The sequence below is a fragment of the Protobothrops mucrosquamatus genome, unplaced genomic scaffold (genome assembly GCF_001527695.2).
Source record: "Protobothrops mucrosquamatus isolate PMUCROS unplaced genomic scaffold, P.Mucros_1.0 scaffold4903, whole genome shotgun sequence".
In the NCBI taxonomy this organism is placed as follows: Eukaryota; Metazoa; Chordata; class Lepidosauria; order Squamata; family Viperidae; genus Protobothrops; species Protobothrops mucrosquamatus.
In genome coordinates this window covers 13,141-25,386 of record NW_015390789.1, presented here as the reverse complement: position 1 = coordinate 25,386, position 12,246 = coordinate 13,141, and the positions used below count along the sequence as shown (strand labels likewise).

The 12,246-nt window shown below is 35.3% G+C and overlaps 1 protein-coding gene across 1 annotated transcript in view; it reads left to right on the top strand.

Moving 5' to 3' along the window:
- The window catches only part of LOC107299428 (slit homolog 3 protein-like), a 9,505-nt gene extending 8,821 nt beyond the window's left edge, over nucleotides 1-684 (top strand). The window contains exon 5 of the mRNA XM_015828788.1: nucleotides 605-684. Coding sequence (XP_015684274.1) covers nucleotides 605-684 — 80 coding nt within the window. The remainder of the gene's footprint in view (nucleotides 1-604) is intronic.
- The last annotated feature ends 11,562 nt before the right edge of the window (nucleotides 685-12,246 follow it).

Genomic DNA, 12,246 nt, shown 5'->3' with positions numbered 1-12,246 from the left:
GGAGTGTGGGAGAAAGAGTCGGAATCCAAGATGCTCAAATCTGGGTGGGCTCCCAGCAAACGCGCACCGAAGAAGTGAGGGGAGAAGGAAGAGAGGAAGAGAAACAGTGGGGGTGGGAAAGTGCTAAAATCCACGGGTTAGGGGGCGCAAATTACTTGCCTTGCCCCGGGTGCTGACAACCCACGCTACGCCACTGCAATAGGTCTGAAATACATGTGTCCAAAACTGGTTGATCTTAACATGATTGACCCAATTGAGGTTTTTGTATAATCATTGATTATATCAATTTATCTTGACTTATTTTTGGTGTTCTTTTCTCAGATAGCCAGTGTACATTGTCAGTAATGTCTTTTTTTCTTCAACTTCTTTTAACAGTACCTTTCCATGTTGGATTCTAATCTACATTGGATTACCCTAAGCATTATTTTTATATTAAGGATACTGTACAGTAGTTTTCACATACTCTTGAATCTTCTTTCTTTGGAATTGGCATTAGGACGATTTCATCCAATCTGTTGGCTAATGTACTGTTCTTTAGATTTTCTGGCATAGTTTAGTTAGAACCTTTACTAATTCTTCTCTTGCTTACTGTACTTTTGTACAGATTTTATCATGCCTGTAGCCTTCCAGCTTGGGCATGAACTGAGTGCTAATCCAGTTTCATCTTCTAGTGAAAAGCCTTAACACTTTTGAAATGAAAAAAATTGGAATCAACATTCCAAACTCCTGCACATAGGAGTACAAAACACACACACTTTGATTCTGCAGTATTATTTGGTCATTGTTTATTTTAATTACCTCTTCTAATGGAAATTCGAACTTTTGCCAGCACAATAAAAGACTATAGTTTGTTCATTTTATTAGACCCAGTCAAGCATTGAAGTCATTGTTCAAAACTGAAGCCAATGACCTTATAGCATTGTTAGTCCTGCTCAATTGAAACAATGAAAATGATTTTAAGAATACTCACTAAATGGCAGGTAGATAATTCTCTGGAGTGTGAAACATTTAAATTGTTATTTTTTTTAACTGGCTGCCTTTAAAGATTATTCAACACAATTTTTGTAGGCATGTTTAGATACTACCATTTGCCTATATCTAGTGCTTTGTGAACCCACATGCTAATTTTGGGAGAAAGCCATGACTTAATAGTCTTAACTGAAAGGCTTACTTTCATGGCAGGAACTCTCTTGGTCTCCAACTGTGAGGTTTAATTTGTTTTATAAAATCCGCTTTGTACAAATGAACACCCATGTTTCAGCTATTAGGTATTTTTATGCACATGCACGTGGATCTCCAATTCTTAGTGGAAGCATAGCTAATCTTGTTGCTTGATGCTCATTAGACTTGTTAAAAACAACAAGACTCATGATTTAAAAAATTAAGGAATGTATCGTATTAATATTGAAAGTCTGGCACGTTGAATAAATTGTTCACCATGTCAGGAAACAATGAATGTTTTTCAGAGTTTTTTTAAAAAAAGGATAAACAGGGTAAATATTTTAGAATAATTCAGATCTGTATATTAGTCAGTAAACTACAGCACCAAGTAAATGATCCATTATAAATACATTTTTTTTCCTTTTGATCAGCTTAAATACAATGGGGTTTTTTTCCAACATAGTCAAATATAGTATTTTGCTGTCAGTTGCAAGATGACAGCAATTGTGTCTATGATTTCATGGGTGTAAGTGAGTAAGTAAATATTGAAAATTAAAATGATCCATGCAGGAACACAAAAAAAATATTTTTAAGATTTAATTTAAAATGCAAATTTAAAGGGATTCAGTGGGTAGAATTTTGGGAGGCTCATGGGCACATATCTGCTGATTTGCCTTTTGAGGGCTAAATCAATCATCCTTAGCAATAATATAAATAAAAATAGAAATACAAAGAGTTTATGCTGGTTAATTAAGCTGAGCTGGTTGGAGCATTTAGTTAATGTAAGGCGATCAAACCGGTCAGTCCTAGAGGAGATCAACCCTGACTGCTCTTTAGAAGGCCAGATCCTGAAGTTGAAACTCAAGTACTTTGGCCACCTAATGAGGACTCACTGAAGAAGAGCCTAATGCTGGGAAAGATTGAGGGCAATAGAAGAAGGGGACGACAGAGAATGAGGTGGCTGGATGGAGTCATTGAAGCAGTAGGCGTGAGTTTAAATGGACTCCAGAAGATGGTAGAGGACAGGAAGGCCTGGAGGAATGTTGTCCATGGGGTCGTGATGGGTCGGACACGACTTCTCAACTAACAACAACAAATTTTCATATGGAGACCCAGTTTGGTGTAGTGGTTAAGGGAACAGGCTAGAAACCAGGAGACGGTGAGTTCTAGTCCTGCTTTTCGCACAAAGCGAGCTGGATAACTTTGGAACAGACACTTTCTCTTAGCCCTAGGAAGAAGGCAATGGCAAACCACTTCTGAAAAACCCTGCCAAAAAAACTGCAGGGATCTATCCAGATAGTCTCTGAGAATCAAACACAATTGAACAGAATAAAAAAAATAGTCATATTTTTCCTCATGGAGACAATTTTTATTTCCTAAGGCTATTGGTTTATCTCCCTACCCATCTTCTTGACATGCAAACAATATATAAGCACACAGACAAACCTACCTAAGTTTACTGCAAATTAAAATGTTTATAACCAGATACATATTGACACTGGCATTAAAGCAGTCTAAAGCAAAGGACGAGCTAGGAATATCATATCTGAGGTTGAATTGACAATTAAAAAGTGAAATCTAATAATGTAGCCTGATAATGGTGATTTGTAAATAGAAGTTATAATAGATTTATATGAGGGGGGGCTAATGTGTTAGACATGAACTTTCTCAATTTTATCCCATCTGTATTTGACATTATTTTCATGCACTTTCTCTGCTTCTTTGTAGGCAACACAGAAAGCAGCTGTCATTTCTCTCCCCGTTGTCCAGACCAATGCACCTGTGTGGACTCTGTAGTTCGTTGCAGTAATAAAGGGTTGCGGTTCCTCCCAAAGGGGGTCCCCAAAGATGTGACTGAACTGTAAGTCATATTTTCACAACTTGTATTTCTGTAATAAGTGGTCAGTTTCAATTACTAGTTTACAAAAGATTGTTTTTCTTTCAAATGAGAATACTGAGGCAGGCTCACCATTCTAAACCAAATGCAAACTTATAGAAGGAATAAATCAGTGCCTGAAGCAGCATCATAGGTTAACATACAGAGATTCTGTTTTCATCCTGGATAGGAAAACAGCATTGCCTCAATACTTTTCTAGGGAGATATTGCCTGGGTTCCTCCACACCAGTGGTTCTCAACCTTTTTAATGCCGCGACCCCAACCGGTCGTAAGTCGAGGACTAAACCGGTCGTAAGTCGAGGACTAAACCGGTCATAAGTCGAGGACTTTCCCTGCCCGGGAGTGCCGCACATGTGTGGTTCTGCCCCTGCACCGGCCAAGGCGTAGCTGGAAAGTGGCAGAGACAGAGCAGGCCGACCACCAGCTGGCCCAGCCCAAGGGAGGTAAGGCACCCGCCGGGAAAGGGGAAAAAAATGGCGGACAGCCTTGCTTGGCGACCCCCGTGAAATGGTCGATCGACCCCAAATGGGGTCCCGACCCACAGGTTGAGAACCGCTGCTCCACACCATAGTAGGAAGATAGTAGCAACCTATACAAAATTTTAAGTTTTATATAGTTCAAAAAAATAAGTCATAAAAACAGAAGGGGGGATTTAATAGGAGAAAAATATCCCAGCCTCCAAACCCCACGATAACCAAACATAATGAGTATCCCCAGAACATCACTTTTATTATATACATCATTGCAAATACAATCAATAGCATTTTATAAATATCTACAGTAGGACCATGGTTAAAATACTGCTTCTAATTCTGATCACAGTATGATAAAGCAATGAAAATGCAGAAAAGGACAAATAAAAAGATCAACAGGTAAAATTAATCCTCATTTGATAAAAGTGGTTGGCTTTTTAGCTTAGAAAAAAGATTAAGTTTGTGGGGAAGAGAACATGGTAGAAGATATATTTTTTTTTTCTTTCAAAAGATTAAAGCACATGGTCATCTAACAAAACTAATGGTTGATTAGAAATGCTATTCACTGTGAAGAGTTAACTTATGGATTTACAAACATATGTGACAATGGTCACAATAGGAATAGATTTGAAAGAGGATTATGCAGGTTTAAGGTTGATAAGGCTCTTGATGGCTATCGTATTTGTGTTTGAGTGTCTGTGTCTAAGTAACAATGGTAGTACATTTATAACTATCAACTAGAAAACATGAGTGAGAATAAACTCCTGTTTGTGGGTTTTCCACTGGCATCTGGATGGAATAGAAAGCTGGAGTAGATATGGCTTTGATCTGATCCACCTGCCTTTATAATTCTCAGTTCTTTCATTCTCTAAAGAATGAATTATTTGGTTGCACTCTAGGAAGACTAAATGCAAAATATATATGCAAAGCAATGACACTTTTTTTAACTTTCATGAAATAGTTAAAAGGGGCCAATATAATAGATATTAATCAAATTAAAATGTGAATTATATGTGCAACAGAAAGGTATGGCTTCTCATTTGCTTCTATAATTGATTTTCACAGTAAAATGTGTGTGTATTGAATGGTACCTCATCTATAATCTATACAATGTGTGTGTGTTTATGTGTGTGTGTGCATGCGAGCATGCGTGCACACGCGTACTTTGGGGAAGATATCTCTTTAATTTCATTCCAAAGACTGTCAGAGCTACAGCAGCCATCTCAAATTAGTTTTTCTTCTCATTAGTAAAACAAGAGAGAAAAAATGAAACAGCACCACTATTTCTTTCTCCATTGAAGAAATTGGATTTCCCATATTAGATTAATTGATAGACAGGAACAAAATGCCTTGTAATCATCCAAAAATATGTTTCCGCAGGAAAAAAATAATATACAAAAGTAGTGATATGGAAGATCTTTATGCCAATTCATTATTGTATTTTAAGATCACCTAATAAAGTTCCCTTAGTAAATTACCAAAATGCTAAATGCAAAGAATGCCCAATTAAACTAATTGTAATTCATTTATAATTGTCAATTTGTTTTTTTCATTTTTCCCCCCTTACCTCCACTTGATAACTTTGGTCTTCACAGATTTTGGTAAATGTTTTTCCATATACCAAACAATGTTCAGGCTCTTTTAAAGCCTACTAATGCTCTCTGGTACCTCCCCTCCACCCCCATCTTAAATTTACAAATATGTGAATTAGAATAACTTTATTCCTCAATTACACAATAACATTTATCTCCGCGATAGGGTTTCCTGTAAGTAGGCCTGGTATTTTAGATTGCTCCCAAGCATGATGAATGGGTGTGGCTATCTAAATGGTAAGCCAAAAGAAATGTGAATAACAGCATTTCTGGTTAAGTAAATGTGAATGTATAAACATGCAAAGATAATAGACTATAGAATGTGGTTGATTTATCCTAGCGAATGTCAATAATAAGGGAATCTGCTAGTGAGGAAAACAATTGCTTTGATTTGATCATCATTTTTGGAGTGTACATAAGCAAAAATCCAAATCCAGTAATATGTCTCAGGGTAATTTGTTGTTCCTGCTTTTATTCTTTTTGGAACCTAAATATAGACAATTATCATATCCTTTTTGTCAATGAATATAGTTAAGAAAATAAAGTAATATCATACCCTTCAAGAGTTAATTCAGGGAGATAAGTGCAGTTAAATATTCATGGAGCACAGTCTTCAGAATATGAGCTTAGATCCCAACCTCCCCATAACTTTTCCCAGATCTATTCTGTTATTTCTAAAAGAGCCAAGAGTTGGGTGATTTTGACATCTGGTGTTGTTTTGTCCTCTGTCATCCACAGAAACTTTAATTTGTAAAGAAATTTGAGTGCCTGGCTTTTTGTACCTATTACTCTGAGCATTGATGTTCTCTTGCTTTACTTATTTGATCAGTCAGACATAACAGTGTATCTGATGGTGTCTATTTACTAATGAACCAGTCTGAAATGGGTTTTTTTCCCTCTCTCTCTCTTCCTAATCAGCGCAAAATCAGAAGCCTAAATTTCAAGTCCATTTTCTTTTTCTTCATGATAAAAATTGTGCACAGAACTCAATTTGTTTCATTGATTCATGCATATGTTAAACATACACTCAGTATTTATTTCTTCATTGGAACATTTCTGTTTCAATACTACAGTGATTAATGTATTAAGAAATTGACTTTTGAATATTTTTCTTGGTGCTGTCAAATGGCCTGTACTTGGTACTGCAGATCAGCATGATCTTACAGTTATGTTCTTGTAACATAATTGTCCTTTTGCTAATTTCTGGGAACAGCCTACATTTAGGAGTCATGAAAAGTGATGGAAGTTTTGACTATCCAGATTGAAAATGGTGTAGCAATTAATAGACGTGTGTATATCTTTGATTCTGTAGAAGCAAATGCATCTATTTTTGTGTTTGATTACCATCATCAAAGAGTGGTTCTCAGGAAAAAAGTATTAAATTGAGATAATTCATAGTTACGTTTTCACTTTGCAGCACAAGTCTGTTGTCATATTGATATTTTAAATGAATGCAGGGTATGTCCAAAGAGAATGCAAGTACTGATGTGACTGAGATGTTCCAACTTCCAGTGATGTTTCTGGGAGCTTGCTTTAAAGNTAAAGGCATCTGTCCAAAATAATGCATTCATGTGTCATTTGTGTACATGTTCTAAACAAAGTTATGATTCCTAAGTAATGCTAAAATCAAATCTTGCCAGCAAGGGGTAAAATGAAGGGTTATGTGTGTTATTTGTGCCTCATTCCACAAATGCCACTTCTATAGTTGCTGTCTTATATACAGTTCTGTTAATCTGCTCTCTTCCACTTTTATTTATCATGATAACCCTTGAGATGCTCAAAGGATGATATTTGAAATATTTCTTTGTGCATCTTATGTGTCTTTCCCCCTAACTGATTTGTTCTGTTGTCCTGGTAAAATTCTAATAATAAAGGGAAGGACTTCTTTAGTAGCATTTTAATTAATGTTATAGATTCTTATATTTATAAACTCCAATTTGCAATGGGAAAATTACACCAGTTTTGTGATAAAAATGTTCATCATTATTAAACCATAATCGTCCACATTTATAGATTCCATATTAATTGAAAACAAAACCTGACATACATCTCACAAAAATTTAGTAAATTAGAATTATTGAGAGTTCCAAAATATCTATATAAAAGGAAATCTTTTACTGTAAGAGATCCTATATAATATTGGATATACGGACAGATGGAAAATTTCATTCCCCAAAGGGAGAAGAATTTCAGCACAGAAAAATTCTGAATATATTTCTCATTTTTTATTAGTAGGGAATTATGTGCCATTAGTCAATATAAAAGGCCCATTCCCTGTAATCGTATCCTTATATCTTGTATCCTGAATTATATTCTAAAAATGTTAATTTACTTCTTCCTTTGGGTCCTTGGTCAAGTTTATTAGTGAAAATAAGTATCAGAGATTCATGATTTGAAATATAAGCTCTAGTGAAAAACTATAACTGTGTGTGGCAGTATCCTGGTGTGCTACATAGAATTCACAAGGGCGTCATAGGATATTTTAATAATAAACAAAATCATTAATGAATTTGCTGTGGTACCCCAGGGCAACACACCACACAGTCTGGGAACTTCTAGGGGTGCCATGAAAAAATTAATAAGACATTGAGGACTCTGTGAAACAGGAAAGTGTGAGAACCTCTGGCACATAGAGCTATTGTGGGTAATGTCTCAAAGTTATGATGCAAGACGGGATCCAGCATCTCAGCTTATGATATACCCTTGAAACCTTTGACAACACACAATCACAATTGCATGTTGTACCATCAGCCGATGCTGTATAATACCAGTAATTATTGTCCAATGCATCGTAGCCACAACATTGGGTGCATTTGGGGTGAGGCTATGTATAAGTCAGTTCCTTGACATCTTAACAATTTCTAGATTAGCATGAGCTACACCATAGTTAACCCATATGCTGGATATACTGTACTAACTGCTAAGGAAATTATACTTTTCTTTCCTTTGAGCATTTCATATCTGTCCCAAAATATTGATCCTGGTAGTGATTCAGTTTACATCTTAAGACAAATATATTTTACTTTGATGTCAAAGTGTTTTATTTATATGCATATAGTGCATCTCTTCCAAAAAGATTGCAATATATTAAACATCCTTATCCACATTCATACATTTACTTTTTTAATTATGAATTAAAACTGCTTATCTCTCAACACTGGGAACACATAATCAATTCCTGCTTCACGTACGCCTATAGATTACTTGATGAAATGCAGATGAATGTGTGAACTGTCACACCATTTTTAAATATTGCACTGGAGCCAGTGGCTGCTGATATCCGTGATTTCTCCAAGACAGAGATGCTCTGTAGAAAGGACTGTGAAGTTCACTTTTATGTTTTGATTAATTCAGTAGTAAACTAGTTTGTCACCAACTCATTAATTTTTTAAAAAATGCCAGTGTGTATTAGTACCTTTTTTCTGCTTTTCTCCTACACCATGTATTTACTTTACTGCCTGCAAAGCCATCTCTATTAATATCTCCTTTTGTCTTGATAGTTACAGGTTCTATCAATTTGCATTCACATTGTGTAATCATTTCTCAATCCTCTCTCCCCCACCCCCGCCAAATCTCTAATTTACTTCCTCTTATTTCTCCTGGCTGCTAATTCCATAGATATCTGTTTTGTTCATCATAGCTCAGCTGCCAGATTTTTTTTAACTCCTGTTTTCTACTTACACATTTTGTAGCATCATATCTGAACAGCACTCTTTTTCTAGAAATTTCTGGAAACCTTAAAAATAGATCACATAGGCCATACCGCTTAACTAAACTTACATTTATTGGCGGGCCCGAAGGACTTAATAGTAAGTGGTAAAAATAGCAATGAAGCAATACTTCAGATTAATTAAAGTTACCCTTTTTTGTAGCTTTATTTTAAAAGTTAAATTTAGTTTAGCATTTAAAGCACTTGAATGTATCTGGAATTGTTGTATTTGATTTATTCACAATAGGGCAAATCATGTTCAATGATTATTGTATAAAAGAAACATTGATTAGGAGCCATGGTGGCACAGTGGTTGGAATGCAGTATTGCCAGGACCTCAATCCTGACTGGCTCAAGGATCCTTCTGAGGTCGGTAAATTGTTGGGAGCAATATGCTGGCATTGTAAACCACTCAGAGAGCAAACCATTGTGGAGCGATATATAAGTCTAAGAGTTATTGCTATTACTATTGATTACAAACTTTAATTCTATCTAGTGCCAATGGATTAATAATACAATTTGGAATCTTGCTCCTAGCTGGAACAAATTGCACTACTGATCTTCATAAGGCTCTGAAAAGCCTTTTTCAATAAAGACTATAAGTTAAAATACATTAAAGAAAAGAAATAATACATATATTTATCAAGAGTGGTAGCCTTCAAGGGGATGCATGGCAAACTGAAGATGTTGCCACAAGAGCCAACGACCACAATAAATACTGAAGAACTGGTTAGTAGACCCTCTCTTTGGAACCACTCCAGATAAGGAGAGGATGAGAAATTATCCCTTTGTACTTCACAACGCTGCTCCTCATGAAGAGCCCACAGAACAGTGGTCCCCTCTGAGGTTGGGCACCAGGAGACAAATGTATAAACCATCTTGTACACCACTGTGGCAGAGAGTTTTAAAGAACACTAACTTTGCAAGCTTCAGCTTCTAATCACTTTCAGAAATTATTATCTTAAAGCTATTAAAGACCTTCAGAATAACACGTTTGAAAGTCACTGGATGAGTTTAGCTTCAACTCTGTCAAAAGAAAAGTCAATTATAAGCTTAAGAAGTTAAAAGAATTTGAAAGAAATGGCAAAAACCTAAAGATTTTTATCTAAGAAACTTATAAGAAGTCCATATAAATTGGCTATTGTATGTTATAACAAAGATAAGCAACTTTATGATTTTAGAAACTGGACAGTAGAGGGAACTACAGATTCTAAGCAGAAGGAAAAAAAATACAAACCTATGTTTGTGTCATTTAGTACTGGGTCTTACATTACATATGTCAAAATCATAACATTGGGAATATTGAAGGAGATATTTGAAGAACAGAGCCAGAAATTTGTCACTACAATATCAACAGTAATGATGTCTGGCTCTATGTTAATGAGAAATGACAGAGGTTGAGCAAATTTTGTCTGAAAAGACAGAGAAAGTATTGAAAGTGGAATTACAAGTAACAAAACAAGAGAATGACTTGGAAAATGTTTTCTTATTGGATCTACAAAAGAGGCTTGTTAAACCCTTGAAGAAATCTGTGATGGGTTAAAGAAGAGAATTCAAATCCTACAATATTTGAATGATTAAGACTGTTTTAAGTAAAAAAGAAAGAATATAAAGTTGTTTTATTTGATCAATTTTTTTGCAACGTTCTGACAACCCTTTACAAATTTTTGATGACACTAGCACTTAAAAGTGGATGTCCTGTGGGTTTGTTTATAGATAATGGATAGATATGGGATAAAGAAATATAAATTTGTCTATACATGTTGTAATAAAAGTTGAAAGACATTTATATTTCTTTTCTATTTCTTTATTATATTCTTTTTCTTGTTTCTTGCACTTTTTATTCTTTCTATTCTCTATTCTCTTTTCTTTAAGTTCAGTTTGTATTAGTTTTTACTGATGTAATCAAAATCTTTAATCATATACATAAAAAAGAGTGTAACACAGTGGTGCTTACAAAATAAGATGAAACTGGAATGGTTTAGCTTCTCATTAAAACTAGATAATGTTAGGATCTAAAAGCTATTCACATTCTTTGGGCATTTCATACAAATAAAGGATGAACCAGACAATACAAAAAGATGAAGATATAAACAGATAAAGTAGATTTGGGAATGTATAAGAATATCCTTGGAAGTGCTACAGGACAGATCTAAAAAACAAAGTGTTTATGTAAGTATCAAAAATCTAACCCAATTTGATATTTTCTATCTAAAATATATTTATAAATACTTTTCCATGGCTTTATAATATTATACAATAATTATTATACAAACTTACATCTGCCATTATTGACATGTATAGTGACACTTTTTAGAGAATCTATATAATTAAAAAACTATCTCTTTGCTTCTTGAAGAAGAAATATACACTTTTTGCAACCAAATATATACTCTAATAACTTCAGTTGTTACACGTAATGAAATAGAAAAAGCAGACAGTGTTTCTATTTTTCCACAATGCACATAAAGAAAAATAGCAATTTTTGCCCTAATTTTTTTTCTACAATTTGTTCTCCAGATTTTTATTGGCACATTTAAAAGAGAAAATTGAAATGCTTATAATGTTGTTGTTGTTGGTTGCAAAGTCATGTCCGACCCATCGCAACCCCATGGACAACGTTCCTCCAGGCCTTCCTGTCCTCTACCATCTTCTGGAGTCCATTTAAGCTCACGCCTACTGCTTCAGTGACTCCATCCAGCCACCTCATTCTCTGTCGTCCCCTTCTTCTATTGCCTTCAATCTTTCCCAGCATTAGGCTCTTCTCCAGTGAGTCCTTCCTTCTCATTAGGTGGCCAAAGTATTTGAGTTTCAACTTCAGGATCTGGCCTTCTAAGGAGCAGTCAGGGTTGATCTCCTCTAGGACTGACCAGTTTGATCACCTTGCAGTCCAGGGGACTCGCAGGAGTCTTCTCCAGCACCATAGTTCAAAGGCCTCAATTCTTTGGTGCTCAGCCTTTTTTATAGTCCAACTTTCACAGCCATACATTGCAACTGGGAAAACCATGGCCTTGACTATAGTACTTTTGTTGGCAGGGTGATATCTCTGCTTTTTAGTATGCTGTCTAGATTTGCCATAGCTTTCCTCCCCAGGAGCAAGCGTCTTTTAATTACTTGGCTGCAGTCCCCATCTGAGGCGATCTTGGATCCCAGGAAGATAAAATCTGTTACTAAATGCTTATAATAGTATCATATATTCACTATGAAATTGAATACTGACTCACATTGTTGTTATACTCCATAATTGCTGCTGATTAAAGTGTTAATTATGAAATGGAATATTAAAATAGATAGTCAGCTTGTGCATTTTTAATACCTGTTCTCTGATAATATTTACTGTTTATGTGCTATCTGCTAATTTGAAATTGAGAGAATTTCCCCTTTAACATTGAAAAGAGCCTAGCAATTTAATAA